The following is a 17,088-nucleotide window of genomic DNA, read 5'->3' as shown; positions in this document are numbered from 1 at the left end:
AAACACGACACATGTGTCGCGCTATGACAAGAGAGAATGAATTTCACATCAGCCCATATTTCAGTCGATTTTTAAAACAAATATGTGAACTGTGCGAATTTCGTTCGGATCGATTCCGGTTGGAATTCGCTTTAAAGAGGTCATTGAATGATCAGTGTTATGCCATCAACCGTACGTTTTTAACTGTAACTTATGTGGTTCAAATTCACCCGCAGTGACCGCACACTTCGTGTGTTGCTCTCAATTTTCCAGCCATTAGATATTGTTCATTTTACACTCTCGTGGTGTCACTTTCGTTGCAGTCTGCAGTATGACGGCTACTGTGCTACGCGTGTCTGTGTATTTTATTGGCAACCTTATAGAGAAACATTTGTCACGTGTGGTTCGAACTAATATATATTCTTTACTCCACCAAGCAATGCATCACACGACAAACAAGATGTGCTTTCACACACAAAATGATCATAACGGAACATTTAGAATGTCAATGACGACGCCGTCGAAGGCTCCGTATTGCATGCGTGCGTTCACTGGCATGTGTGTGAGTCGATTGCGCGCGCCTATCTGCAGTTGTTGAATTTCATAAGCCATTGAAATATGGTCGAAGTTTGTAAATTTATCTTAGTATTTTACATGTATGTATCAAGATTGTGTAATGCAATTATGTTGTTGTGTTGCTGTTTTAGATACTTTTAGTTCTTTTTCCCTTCACATAAAAATATTTCAATGAACATCAAAACACTTTTAGTGTGTTTGTATCCCAATAAATTTCTGCGCATGTGCGTGAAAGAACTAACACATTTGTCAATGTAGATGTTATTTGTACAATGTATATCCCTAAACAAAGTAGCTCCTGGTATGAAAGGATTTTGTTGTATGGCTTATTTGGATTCCCCCTACTTTATTTAAGTGGCACAGTCTGTGATTGGGGCCCCTTTTCAGCTACAGTTACATGTACGTGTATGAAATACACGTAAATACACACTGGAACTTCGGAACACAACGGCATCGACGCAGCACGATATGGGCGATTAGGATTGATTATCAAGACTGGTCTTGTCCAATATTTTTATAAGCAAGAAATTATGTCACAATTCCATTGTTTGTCACTATCTAAGTACCAATTGAGGGCGCTACAAATTACTTGACACGATGTAATATTATGTTTTAGTACTTGGAATGACATAAGGTTATTTCAATATAGAATACAAGTAATTAACAAAGAGCATAAAATTACAGCGTCTGACTTTGTCCCTTTAACAGTTGTAAAATCAAGTTTCTTGATTCTGGTAAAGGGCAGTTTTGGATTCATCGTATGTAAGGAATTTCAGACTAGGCAAACTGAGAAAATACATTGATTGGCAATATCAGTGTCGATATAAACAGTGGTGTCATCGAACAGAAATATACCAACGCCGCTTTTGAGACCAGACATGAAAATTATTAGATGAGGCACGCCTACTACACGATATCAAGTTCGGCAAAATCCCATAGTTTTTTGTAGAATGCAAACTCGAGTTGTATAAATATCTCACTGTTAACTGTCAGATTAATAATGTAGTACGGTTGTAAACTTGTATGTTAAATTTAATTGTACCAAATTGTCAGACACACGTGCACTATATTTACTGGGTCTTGTGAATTTTCATGTTTGTACATTTCAATTTAGCAGCAAGTTGGCATCACTGGGGAAAAAATCCCAATACACGGATGAAATACTAGTACTTAGATATGCAATCGACATGCATTATGATCGTAATTTTAGCACTGAATTGTAGTTGGGTGAAAACATTACGAACTTAGTTCAAGATTCTTAGTTTTGACTTTTTGTGGTTTAGCTAGAGATGTAGCGTCTTATGATATTTCGGTTCATCACCCCTTCCCTAAAGATGAAACGGGCCGTCAAAAGACAAACTGTGGGCAATGTAAAAATCATACTAATAGTCTGTACCTACTATATAAACGCATGTGATCATTATGATGCAGTTTGACCATAAATCATATCCCATGACGTAGTGGAATGAATATACTATGAAACACTTTGCACACGACTTGGAAAGTGTTATTCAATAATTTAATCTGTATAAGTGATGACTAATATCTACAAACCATACTTTAATAACCACCCGGCCGTATATTCAGCAATTTCATTTCTCAGAAAACTTGTTGGTTGGTCAGCCATGAAAATACAATTTTTTATGCTCGGCTTCGTGGTTGCGAGTTTGTAACATGCATGATTACAGCTAAGTATCCATTTGATTGTCAGTGGTGTAACTACTTACATGACACTGTGCATTTCTACCAATCTATCTACCTATTTGCCGATTAAATTAACTATATATCTACCTGTCCACTTACAGCTCTCAACCATACATACATACATACACACACACACATACACATACATACATACATACATACATACATACATACATACATACATACATACATACATACATACATACATGCATGCATGCATGCATGCATGCATGCATGCATGCATACATACATACATACATACATACATACATACATACATACATACATACATACATACATACATACATACATACATACATACATACATACATACATACATACATACATACATACATACATACATACATACATACATACATACATTCAGACAGACAGACAGGCGCACGCACGCACACACACATACACACATACATACATACATACATACATACATACATACATGTATACATACATACATACATACATACATACATACATACATGCATGCATACATACATACATACATACATACATACATACATACATACATACATACATACATACATACATACATACATACATACATACATACATACATACACACACACACATTTCTCTTTCACTCTTTCACATACCACTAATCTACTCACACACCCAATAACATATTGACTTACTTATTTACTGTGCAAGAAAAGTATCAAGCTGTAAATCTTTCGAAAGAATAAGAACAGTAGCTGTAAAATATTGTATGGAAATACAATTAGAAGATGAAACACTTTTTCCAGATGTTGGGAATGGTTATTTGAAAATGATATGTAGTATGTCGTTGGAAACAGAAACCAACGAAGAACCAATGGTATGTAGATTTGTTGTGTGTGTGTGTGTGTGTGTGTGTGTGTGTGTGTGTGTGTGTGTGTGTGTGTGTGTGTTACATGCATCAAACTGAATACCTTGTTCATTTAACTTGATTTATTTTTAGTCAAATATGTACCGTGACCTTGTGGTGACCCATGTTGTCCATCAGCCTGAGACGACGCATGCGTTACGCATTGTGGCGTACGAACTCATCACAGCAGAACGTTTAAGTGATATTGTAAATCATACCATGTACAAACCAGCAAGATACATGTAAGTTGTCTTTGAACAGAAAATGTGGATTTTATACCCTGGTCGTTCTACATCACAACAACCCGTGTCTACGTATAATGTCACTGTACGACGGTGCTCGAAATATGAACTAAAATGTTCCAAATCGCCACCATCTTTACCGATGTTTCATGAATTATGCTTGAAGAGGTATATTATTCTCCATTATTTTTCTTCATTCAACCGGAAAATACTTGTGACCTTAGGGTTGTTACAACTCGTCTAGCAACTCGTAGTGACAAGGCCCCTTAGTTCACTCGTATTTCTTTGGCTGAACGACCAAAAAACATTGGGAAATGATATCATTCTAATTATTCCGATATACGTATTGCATCTCATTGCAAACCACCATATTATCTAAATTTGAATATTCACCCTCGGGCAAAATTAGTATATCAACCGCCGAAGCTGATGCTACGGCTAATACAATATCAATCAGCCAAATTGATGCCGCGATCTTGAAAGTATACCTGCTTTTACACGAGGGGTGGGTCATGTGATGGTAGGGTGGTTAACCTTGTGGTGTGATTCATTTCAATATCCATCAACCAGATTGAGTTTCAAATGCACTGACGTACCTTATGAAATATGTGAAGGTGATTAAATTGTTGAAAGTGGCAAATCTGGTCTACAATGATTTTTTGAAATGTATCTCATGAGTCAGTTCAAATAAACTTATGCATTGAAAAACGTTGTCGTGATCAAGAAATTATGTTGAACAAGAAGTACGTATAAATTATGGTCTTTCTCAGCATTACAACCTGAATATATGTTTTAGCTAAAGAACGTATTGATCAAACATCGGATTTTTTCCAACAGTACTACGACATTTTTTTTTGGATTTAATTTCGTTTTTATTGAGCTTATTACAAAAATACAGTTCTTGTCATGAATGGAAACCTTTTACATTTTGTATTTGAAAACTTTTCTTAAGTTAACAATTTCCAAAACTGTCCCCATTTATTAATATTTGCATTTAATTTTTTTTCTATCCGCAATATGAAACTCTACACTCTGAATATTTTGAACTTTTTGTATGCCGTATTTCAGACTGGTTTTTGTTTTCTAAACTTTGAAATATAAATATAACGCTTAGCAACAAGGATAACAAAATTCAATAATAATGACAGCTGTTCATCACCTATTAGGATGATTTGTCTTGCATTTGGAATATTAATATGTCTTGCTTTCCTTTCCATAACAATACAAGCCATCCCAAAACTCCATAACAAATTTATAATCATAAAATAAATGAATTAAAGTTTCTTCCTTTTGCTAAATGGAACAACTATTAACGTTATAAGTTTACCAAATGTCTTGAGAAAGATCTCCTTAGATAAACTTCAATCTTGAATTGTTCAAGACATGTTGAAATAGTGATGGCATCTTCGACCGTAATATCAAGCAATAGCACGTGCTATAAATGCACGGCCGAGTCGTCATGGGAATCCATAAGTTTAAGAGTGCATACATGTTAATGATCTTTTCTGTGTTAAATTGGACCGGATGATAACATTACAAACATGCAATCTGGTTCAGATCAAATCACAGCCGTTTTTACAACTTAGGAAATAACTCATTCACGGTATTCGCTGATAGATCATCACTCATTCTATTTCTCCCATAAACTTGAGAGTTCAGATCAACTGATCGTTAATAATATTTCGACAGCGTGGCATTGGCGGTCGAGTAACAACACGAACACATTTTTCACAAGTCGTCACATTCTTACAACTCGAGTGTGAATCTTACAATCGGAATGTCTCAATCATAAAGAATTCCTTAATTATAAATGAATCACGAGAATTTGTCACGTGACTCTGAACATTTATCACATTACAGCTACAGAGTAACCAAACGCTGCAGGTTTAACAGCACGTTCTTACAGTGGCACAAGCTACGTTTATAAACTGTTTTACTCAAGTGACTATTGAAGTGACACAAACTATATTTTACTCATCAAGTGAAAATACTTAAAACTTCAATTAAACTTATTTCTAGTGTAATGTTATAGACGCTACATGCCTTGTATCATGTATGACATTACAGCTGTCTTCTGGTCTTTCTAGAACAGTTGATTACATATCAGGGACTTCCTCAACATTTTCTATACGTATAAAATATTCCGCCATAAGATTGTTTTTCAGTGCTATTTTAAGACCTGGTTTAAGTTCAGCAAATTCCAAGTGATGGTTAAAGGGGTACAAGCTGTATAGGATTTTAGGCGCAATTATTGTTACACATGTACATTCAAACGGTAAATTAAATTGTAGTATTCTACTTACTGAAGCATATCTAACCTTCACTAGCAACTAACTGAACTCAAACCTGGTATTTAGATATAATTCATAAACGACCCGATGACGTAATTTATTGTACGTATAGAAAATGTAGAGGACGTCCCTGCTATACGATCACCTGTTCTAACAATAGCAGAATACAATGTCATAGAAGGCATACATTGACATTAACATTATACTACTAAGAATAAGTTTTAAGTAAGACTAGTTATTTTCAGTATTATTAACTCAGCTTGCGACACTTTAAGTGACTGTGCTTCAGTTAGTGTAAAACTGCATCAAAATGTATTTATTAGAAATTCATTCATAATCACTATTGTGTTATATTTTTCTCAAAATATTTCAGATGGCGTGATGAAGGGGTTACTTTACGACTTAACAATTTGTCAATGTTTAAAGATTTGACACGATTACTTTATCGAGACCCACACCTGTAGTCTATGGACGATGTTTTGATTAAACCGTAACTGTCACATGATATTGTGTTTGATTAATGCCTGTATCGAATTGTAAATGTTAAGGGTAACGAACGTACAAGCTGAATGATTGTATACGTAATTGCATCGTCGTAAACCACACCCTCTTTTACGGCACCGGCCAAGACGTACGCAGTGTCGCGGAAGAAATAACAGCTCTGGTTTGTGAGAATGACGTAGTAGTAATTTATGTTTAGCCTACATTTTCAAAACATACTCGCAAAGATAAAATGCCCAGGGAAAACATCACTGTTGCGAACTAAGCCCCCATTAAGGTTAATGAAATACATTATACATCACTGAGCAATCTCTTATTAAGGGTAAACGTACTTACAACGTAACAGTGCACAAATGTAGGTGACTTTAGATTAATTTGTTCACCTCTGCACGAGAGAAATCGAACCGTACTGTCGAATACAGTAAGTTGAAAGTTTCGCTTTGCTTTTGACTTCATCTGGCAGCGTGAACTTTTTCTTTTGAAAAGAAATTTTAATTCTGCATTGTTATTGTTATTGAACTTGAAGCAGTGGGAATTGACAGATGTTGGGAGATTTAACATGAATGATTGGGGGGGGTCATGTGTAGAATCAGAAGACTTAAGAATCTAGCGTTGTAATGATCGATGTACGTGCTAACTATTTTGGATAGTTATTCAAATGGGTGTGTGATCGATATCATCTGAAAATTTTTTTTAGTTAACCTAGATATAGAAATAGCGGATGGAATCATTTACCGCTATCAATCAAATGATCTACATGTTATTTTGGCACGCCGACTAATCAGTAAAATTAGAATGTCCAAATTCTAATGTAAAGTATGCAAATATTCATGGAATCTGTCCAAGAATACAGATGATGAAATGTTTACATTTATATTATTTTGGAAATAAAGACACAACTTATACCCCCTGCAATTATAAGTTATAATTGCTCATCTAAACAAAGCGTGTGATATACTTAAAGTATCAAATGATGTGTGCAAGAATTTACATTTGTGTATGATATATGGTGATATCTGGTCCATAATTTGATAGAATGATTTTTTTTTTATAGATTTACGTCAAAAACTGGTGTCACCGAGCCAAAAGGTTAGGAGAACTTTATTTAAACAGTTTTGGCGCGAAAGTGTTGGATATTAAAGATACAATAGTCTTTGGTGTAGGTACGTGAGGAACAATAAGTCCCATGATATAATTATATAGTGTTCGAATCGATCACACAGTAATTACGTGAGCTGAAATGTGTTCATACGTCATCACAGAGTTATCTCCAAGTCTAGAAATTTCTCCACGTCGGCGATTTGATCGTTATTTCTCACAACGGTATTTATAATGTGGATGGACTGGCGTACCGTGACATGACTCTATTTACTTACTTTCGAACTTGGTTATATCCCAGACAACTAAAGAATTATGTGAAGCTGTATGATTTTAAAAACTTAAAAGCGTGCTTCCTCAATTCAATGTGATTGTCGCCTTCACTCACGCACGCTAATGGACTCATTTGATAATTAGTCCTAAGGGTGAACGACCTTTAAAAGCAATTTATCAAGTGTGGTTCGCTGTTTTTAACTCGGTCAAGTAAAGTATTTGTAATTACCAATATGATTAAATGATTAAAATGTCAGGAATGGAGTCTGAAATAACTAATCTGCATGCCCCCATTTGAAGGACATAGCCCAATAGGTTAAGTTGACGCCTGTACGTGATGTTTCTTATTTCGACGGTTTGGCCATCGTGATGCATTCACTCATGGAAAACACTTCCAGTCGTAGCGCCTGAGGGGTTGTATGCACTGGTATTTGAGGTTGTTAAGACATGATTGCATTACACATAATGTAATGACGTGATAAAGACAACAAGATAGTATTCCTAAACCACGCTATGGTGAACCTGAATGAAACAGGTGAATTCGGATTACGGCACCAAGGGACCCCTGCCGAGATGACTCAATGGGTCAATTGAGTGGGTAGAGCAATCCATTTAATAGTTGGTTCGTTAAACATGAGTGGGTCTTGAAACTAGAATCTTCGATCCGGAAAGATGATCCGGAAAGAAGAATAATACAATATACATTGGTTTTCTGGAACGTGATATCGTCGTGAAAGTTAAAGTTTCAGGCCAGGGTATCAGTGCATTGTAATTGTTGAATGATGATCATTCAAGCCTTGTTTTGATATTCTAAACATTATATGAATACCCCCCTCCCGACTAGCCTCCCTTTTCACTGACCGCGGTAGATGTTTGACCCTACCAAATGAGGTGAACGGACGGAGAGGACATCGACAACTTTTGACACAAGACTGAGAATCCGCGATCCGAATTGTGAAAGAGAACAAGAAACTTAAGATAACCAGACTCTAGTATTATGTTGAACTTGACTTTTTTACGACCTCATCCTCACTCCAGTCACCGGTAGACTGCTAATGATTGGCGTGAACGGGTGGGGCATTGACGGTGTTTGACACGAGTCTGAAAACCCGTAGTAAGAATGGGCTAAGAAGATACGGGACTCCAATATTGATAGTTGAACCTAGCTCCTTTCCCTCCACCTCCAACCATCCGGGACGGTGTTTGGCTTTAGCAGTTGAGAGGGCTTTATCAACGTTTCAGATGAATCCATTTTCAGAATGGTCAAAATAACCCTCATGTACAAGGTACAAGACTCCATGAATCCAATATTTATTGAAATTCGTAGTTCATTTGCTAGACAATATTACAATACAGATGGACAAGCCATGTCATGTTATACGCCACTGATCAAAGTAATTGATTAAATTTGTGTATGAAACATTTCAAAGAAACGTAGCAGTTATCGACTTAAAGGTGCAAATAAAATAAATAAATGACTTATAGGTCAATAAAGTATTGAATTCAATAACCTGCAACAATGGCAAGTCACAGTGTGGCTGCTGGAAGTCTTCAATGACTTTAGGAGACACCATTGTTGTCATCGTTATTGGGTGATATTTATATATGGCGATCCCCAGAGGGCGGTCACTTACTGACTTAATTAATGAATGAATGTCACCCTGAAAACATTATGTATATTCTTTGACACAAGTGTTGTTGCTATTGCGGATCTAGAATTGAAACCATTTGACACTCTGTGCATTGACGTTTGACTGTCGGAGATACCTTTGAGGGCTTTTTTCGTAATTTCCTACTGTTACGAATTTGAGAAAGAGACAGCCTCCATAATTGCATATATGGTCTGAGGTAAGTGCCATATTGAAAAATACCCATACCTATTCCAACCCCTCCCCCAAAAAAAAACCCCACCAAAAACAAAAATCAACAACAACAACAACAACAACAACAACAACAACAACAACAACAATTTGAACTATATCGAGGAACTTGTAGTGCGCGATCGAGAATTTTTGTATACATCACGTGTGTACTCAAAGTAGCTTCGTAATAAATCATATCTGTACATATTGTGTAATAAATTTGTGAACATGATTTTGTTCACTAGATTTTTAAGTCTGCAATTATAGGTCATATTTTTGGAAGGAATGACCCGTTTTATTTCAAAGTGCAAAATACGTTGGGAGAATCTCTCCGACGTCTATGGTTTTGTCTTTTAATAAACAGACAAGATGTAAAGACAAATAGTTAAATTTAATTGTAGGGCTTTCATTACCAGGGTTTTATTACGACAATCTCACTCTAGTCAGGCCTATGCTTACAGTATATATACTCCTAGACAGTGGACATGCACCGTGACTCTCCACTGCCTATGGTATAACATGTGGAAATGTGTCCAAAATATGCCAACAAGAACTCGATTAATATACATGTAATTCCTAACATCTTTAAAAAATCTCGTTATATAGTCCTGTGAAGAAAAAGAACGAGATAAAAAAAACTACGCAGTAAGTGTGGTATAACCTTTATTCAAATCATAAAGGAGATAAATACACCGCTATCCAAACATTACAGAAGCAACAGACAAAGAAGAATTCTGTGTCAAAGGTCAACTACTTCCCAGCAGATATTATTTTTTAAACACAGCGTTTCATCTAAGCACATCCATCCAGAACATTCTATTTGTCCAATAATCTATGCAGGTCAAACTAAGTATAATCGAGTCAACTACCTAAGTTTTCATCTTATCTGAAGTTTTGCTACTCATCGACTTCTAGGTCATAGGTCATCACCATGGTAACACCCCAATGAATAATAGTACCATCGCCATTCAAATGTTCCAAACAGTCAGATATCTTCTCTTTTTCATAGTGTGAAACCTGTCCCTTTAGGATATTTTCATTGGCAATAAACGTTCAACGTTTGAATTAAGTAACTCTTTTGGTGTACAAATTGTATATAGCTTTTTTTTCATCAGTTCGTTTGTTGGTCGATTCAACCTTTTAAATCATCTACAATGAATACAAAGTAACGCGTGTATGTGACCCATGATGTTTCACGAAGGAAAACTGAATTAAGATGAAATAAACTACTATTACCATGACAACGTAACGTTAAATAATTTGACTGTCTTTTTGTCGGAAAACCAGGATTTTTCGCCTTTCATGAATATGGATGGTAACATTTTCAACTTCATAACAATAATTTTGTTAGGTTAAATCTTTTCATTTTTTTTTCAGTTATACTGACTGCTAAGTTTTATAATCTCTCCAAGGCGAGGATTGACAATGCGTCCCAATTTCATTAAATCCTGAGTGATTATAACCGACTCCTAAATTTTGTTTTAGAAATTCATGACACAGAAACACATTCATGGTGTCACTTTTTGGTCACTAGACGGTTTGACTACATAGACAGTCTTTATCGGGTTGTGCTCATCCGTCAACACAACGAAATATGTACTACACTGGAACTCGTGACGTCCACCGCAGTGATGCGAGTACACCGTAACTTGTGACGAAGACTGCAACCTTTACGTTGATATTCATTTGCATTATTTCAACCCACCATCTCCATCTTCGCTCGTACCGATTTCGATGCCACTGTTTCCATGAGTTTTCGATCCTCGATCGGTTAATACGCCGACATTATGTTTGTATTTCATAGCTACTAAATATATTTGGGGCAGAGAGGATAATAATTCCAGATCCGCAAATAACTGCTATGAGAAAAACTATCAAGAAGATTCTGTCCAAAACCATGGCAACGAATTTCCATTCCTCGCTTTTCTGTAATGAAAAACACAAAACAAAGACACAATTGAAAGACTTACAACATTATATGGAAAGGGGATAAATGGCGCCCTCACTCGTAGACATCATATCTTGTTGTCTGAGATGTTCAGGAATGATTACACGTCTATGACTTGATGTTCGAATGGAATTTACCAATGTTTCAATTTCAATCATCGTCATCATCATCATCATCATCATCATCATCATCATCATCATCATCATCATCATCATCATCATCATCATCATCATCATCATCCTCACCATCATCCTCACCATCATCATCATCATCATCATCATCATCATCATCATCATCATCATCATCATCACCATCATCATCACAGCTAGTCTGTTTGTTTGAAACAGATACCAGCAATCACATACGAATTTCTATATATTCGATAATACTAACGAATAATTCAAACAGTATTTACGTTCTACCTGTTTTCACTCTAATCCGTTCAAACGTTTTTCTTTCTTTTTTAAACCATAAATATGTATCTAATATAAGACGTCTGGCTAAAACTTTAAAAAATTTTACAGAAATATCCTCTCACTAGTGTAGTTTACTCCGAGTCTCTAAACGGTGCTAGTGAAAAATTTCATTTAAAAACGTTAAACCGATTACACTTGATAATTAACATCAACCAGTATCCATTGTAGGCGTTCACTACTAGTAAATAGCAATTCTCACAAGGATAGTCATTAACTTAAATCTCGCTGACCAAAAAAAACTCAAAACGAAATATACCAAGACTGGGAGCTAGGGATTAACTTCATCGAAAGCTTTTTAGCTAACCTCACGGGAAACTAATTGTGGAAAGATACCCAAGGCATTGAGTGTATTGCAAGTACGAAAATTGTTCCTGTTTAAAAAAAATTGTTACACAAAACACGTAACATTGAGTGTAAAATAGGTAGTTGCTACATAATTTAGTGTTCATACTGAATTAAGTCAGATAACTAGGTATACAATATGTTATGACATCGAATATATATATATATATATATATATATATATATATATATATATATATATATATATATATATATATATATATATATATAACTCGGTGAGTATCAATCTGCTAAGACAGTGCTCTATACCGCAGTGGCAGAGCGTAATAGTTTATATATATATATATATATATTTATATATATATATATATATAGTTTTGGTAGTTTTGGAACTCTTTCTTGGTTGAAACCAAGAAAGAGTTCCAGAACTATCAAAACTATTGCGCTCTGCCACTGCGGTATAGAGCACTGTCTTAGCAGATTGATACTCACCGAGTTATATATATATATATATATATATATATATATATATATATATATATATATATATATATATATATATATATATATATATATATATATATATATATATATATATATGTGTGTGTGTGTGTGTGTGTGTGTGTGTGTGTACATACATACATACATACATACATACATACATACATACATACATACATACATACATACATGTACATACATACATACATGCATATAACATATAACGATAGATGTGTTTCGGTTTATGGCATCCTAATTTCTTGGAATATGTATATAGCTAGTTCGGTCTTAGGATAACAAAACACGCATGGCCTAATACTTTACTATCTACACTTAGCCTGTGTGGTGCTAGGAATATTAAAGTTGATTAGACAATATACTTAGTGACATGTTAGAACAAATTTTTAAAAAAATTAAATTTGTACACATCGTCAAAAAACGGAGCCCTATTGCTCAGTTTGACAGTTCTTAAGTAGGAGTCGTCATCCAGATAATTTATGTGCCTGCGTACTTGAGTCATTGCCAAGTTTATTTTCAGTTCAAAGTTTAACGAGGCAGGGTGAAATATGTGTCTGGTACAGTCACACTGTAGTTTAAGGGTACCATTATAAAGAGTTAAGAATTGGGTAAGTTATTGCAAGGACTTGATAGCGGTAACTAGCTGTGAGTCAGAATAAAATGACAGTATGTACTAAAATCTACTTCGAAGTTCGGGCTTACAAAGTAATCCATCCGACAAAGAGAAACTGAAACTCAAGAGGATTCGATATTCAATCAGCCATCTTGGCTCTACCATCCTTGAATACTAAAGGCTATAAGTCGGGAGGATGAAGTTATGTCCGTCAATGAAATTTTACCCACCGTGTTGAATTCGTCCTCGTTTCGCAGATGGTCTGCTATATACTGAACATTTTTCATTGCTTCTCCAACTTCAGCAGGAACTTGTCCTGTTCCACAGCAGAGAGATCTTAAACACATGGAATCCCTTTCTCTTCCATGAAAAACATCTTGAGAAATAGTTCTGACCTTTGATCCGGCTGAAAAACATTCATTAGGTCTGATGTTGTCATCAAAGCTCTGTCTTTGAGGTATGTAGTCGAATTCCTTGAGTTCGATATTAGCGTCAACTTTAACAATCTCCTCTTGAGCTGATCTGTACTGATTGTATTTCCTCATTCCTATCCACGGTGGTATCGCTTCAAGAAAAACCCTCCGCACCCAACGAGGCATGCAGTGCGTACTCGGAGAACGATGGTGCACGTTGAGTACAATGACGGTGATCACGATGGAGCAAGTCACTAAAACCATGGTGAACAGGAGATAGCGTCCAATCAGTGGAATCAACACTGAAGTAGGAGGAATAATCTCCGAAATAAGAAGCAAAAACACCGTAAGAGCCAGCAACACAGATATACACAGAGATATTTTCTCCCCGCAATCAGAAGGGAGATAAAATACCAACACAGACAGAAACGAAATTAGTACACACGGAATGATAAGATTAACTGTGTAAAAAAGTGGTTTTCGTCGAATTATAAAAGTGAACGTAATATCTGTGTAGATTTCTTCACAGCAGGGATATTTGGCGGTATGTTTAGTCCCCGGCGAACCTAGGATATCCCACTCTCCACTTTCCCAGTAATCCTCTAAATCGACGTCTTCATCCATCATTACTAGATCCAAAACTCGACCGTCATACGTCCACGAACCAAACTTCATCGTACAATGTTGTTCGTCGAAGGGAAAGTACTGTACGTCTATTCTGCATGAACTTTTGTATATTGCTGGTGGTAGCCAATATATCGTCCCCGTGTTGTAAACAAGTGCCTTCGTCATCAACGTCGGTTCATAGTTACCATCAGCACTGGAATAAATCATACGATTCAATGTTTAGTGTCGTACATAATTGTGATAAATACATAACAGAAATTATATCCATTGCACATAAACTGATCATGACAGGCAGTCTGATTGAACGGCCAACAGATAAACATACGAACAAAATATACAACAAAATGAAATAAAAAAGACATACACATAGAATCACCCAATAATAGTTATATCTTTATTGTTCTCGAGGGGAATGACCTGGTAATCACTTCATGTTAATATTAATTTGCCTGCTATTCCCCTTTGACATTTACAGGAACTCAAAGTAGTGATAGGTGGATATACATCATACTTGGAGCAAACTAAATACACCGTATGTGGACTACCGCAAGAGGTCCCGAATCATGGTTGCAGGGTAAACTTGATAATGCTTTACTGGGGGTCTTGTTTTTTAATGTCTATGTCATAGCTATCTAAAGTGGTCACTATGGTGACGGACAGTAGTCGAGATCTTAGTGAGCTGAAATAGACACTAGCTAATTTATTAAAAAATGGTTTTCAATGGTATTTCAATTTTTGATGATGATGATGATGATGATGATGATGATGATGATGATGATGATGATGATGATGATGATGATGGTGATGGTGATGGTGGTGGTGGTGGTGGTGGTGGTGGTGGTGGTGGTGATGATGATGATGATGATGATGATGATGATGATGATGATGATGATGATGATGATGATGATGATTGTTTGTTATTGGAAGTATTTACCAAAATATTGTCAGTAAATCTGATACTCAATTGATAGAAAAATAATATATTATATGTGAATGTAAATTATCGATTGAATCACAAAAACACAAAACATACAAACCTATAGTGGTAGGTTCTAATACAGTTGAAAACTATCACGTAATTTTAAATATCAAGTGTACTAAATAATCAAGATTGTACCAAAAAGAAACCTTTCCGAATTGAGCAAGTTGCCGTTCAAGACACAAGTCCAGTGAAATACATGTACTTGGGACTGTGTCATATAACCTAGAAGTAAATACGGTATATATAGTGCCCAGCACAAATATTCTATACTTCAAGTTCACATTACGTCAGTAAACTGACATTGGCCTCGGAAGTCAAGTTCAAGGGCATTATATCATAAAGAGTGAGTCTATGATGTACCTTGGTATTTGAAATATGGTTTCCATGACGACATGTTGGAAATGAGTCAATACCACTTAATTGCAAAGATTAAAAGTAGGGGCGTGGCTAGATTCTGACATTTAACCTTTGTAAGTAAAGGTGACAAGTTAATACTGTCAACCTAAGAGTGTGTCACTCATTGGCTTGAGTTGAAACAAACCATCCACACGCTAATGTTACACTGAGAGGTTGTAAATTGTCAAGAGGGTGCGATGTGCGGATTAAAGAAGCTAAGGATCAAAGGTCAGAGGTCAAATAATCTGATGTCAACTGATGATGCTTTTGTCTAGACATTTAAATCGAGTCTTAAAGGTATTAATATGTGTATGAGATATTTGACAATCATAGTGTTGGTGTTTATGTCAAATGTTCCTCTATTGTAGCAAAGTTGACATAAGAGCTGCATACCCTTCAAGTTTTAGAAAAACATACATCTCTGATAATTAAATGTATATGTACTACAAAACTAGAGTTTCAATTACTATTATTTTGAATATCTCAAACAACATTTTTTTGCATTTTTTATTATGAAATACACAAATAATATTACAGACACCAATTGTACACACGCACATACAAATGTTACATTTTATCTCACTGTATGTGAATACAAATAAACAGTTCTGTGTTTGAATCTTCCTTGTTTCATTGAGATAAAGTGTATCATTCTGTGCTTGCGTGCGACCAGTCCCTGCATTTTGTTTTATCATGTAATGTGTAACAAAAAAAACTTCTTGTGTGAGACGTAAAACATTGTGTCGCCGAATTGACAGTACATACAACGTAGTATCTCTGGTTTTGTAGTAAGAAAATCGTGATTTTGAATTAAAGCTCTCAAGTGCTCAATGTCAGGTGCAACAAATCCCATTCAGTCGATTTTGAAAACATTTCTGAAGTTTTTGTGGACCTCTCTAGTATCTGACCGTAGAGTCACGTTTAAATGAAGTTTATCGATACAAGATCCAACACGCGCGCGCGCGCGGAAAAAAATAGTCAATATTTGTATTCATGAATGGATAGATGAAAAGAGCCTGTTCTCACGATCTCGTACATCCCATGACCCGCCAAAATCTTAAATAATTACCGACGAGATCTGTCGAGACACGGCGGTTATGACCTGTAACTAGTACTGTCGTAATAAACACGACGTAACAGTCAAATGACAAAAAAGGGTATTTTTGCCGTCTATGTAGTTCAACATACCTGTAAGTTTGAACTATTTAACTACATTCATATTTTACTAATCTAATGAATATTGCATTGAACTACGTGTAAGTACTAAAATGGTGCCTTTGTAAGGCTATTATTTTTCCTTATGCGATCCCACCGAAGCAAAAATTGCAAATTTAAAAATGAAATTTCACCTAAAAAATACTGGACAAGGTATTAAATACACTCTTAATAACAGACAACA

General features: G+C 35.6%; 2 protein-coding genes across 2 annotated transcripts in view; one reads left to right on the top strand and one right to left on the bottom strand.

Moving 5' to 3' along the window:
* The window catches only part of LOC144443383 (dolichyl-diphosphooligosaccharide--protein glycosyltransferase subunit KCP2-like), a 466,884-nt gene that overhangs the window by 256,026 nt on the left and 193,770 nt on the right, over window positions 1-17,088 (top strand). The window lies entirely within an intron of this gene.
* LOC144443503 (neuronal acetylcholine receptor subunit alpha-2-like) overlaps window positions 11,142-17,088 on the bottom strand; it is a 19,015-nt gene continuing 13,068 nt past the window's right edge. The window contains exons 5-6 of the mRNA XM_078132999.1: window positions 13,502-14,504; window positions 11,142-11,338 (exon numbers count right to left, since the gene is read on the bottom strand). Of these exons, the coding sequence (XP_077989125.1) occupies window positions 11,198-11,338; window positions 13,502-14,504 (1,144 nt within the window). The 3' untranslated portion in view covers window positions 11,142-11,197. The remainder of the gene's footprint in view (window positions 11,339-13,501; window positions 14,505-17,088) is intronic.

Source organism: Glandiceps talaboti, chromosome 12 (assembly GCF_964340395.1).
Source record: "Glandiceps talaboti chromosome 12, keGlaTala1.1, whole genome shotgun sequence".
NCBI classification, from domain to species: Eukaryota; Metazoa; Hemichordata; class Enteropneusta; family Spengelidae; genus Glandiceps; species Glandiceps talaboti.
This window is presented reverse-complemented; position numbering and strand designations above follow the sequence as displayed.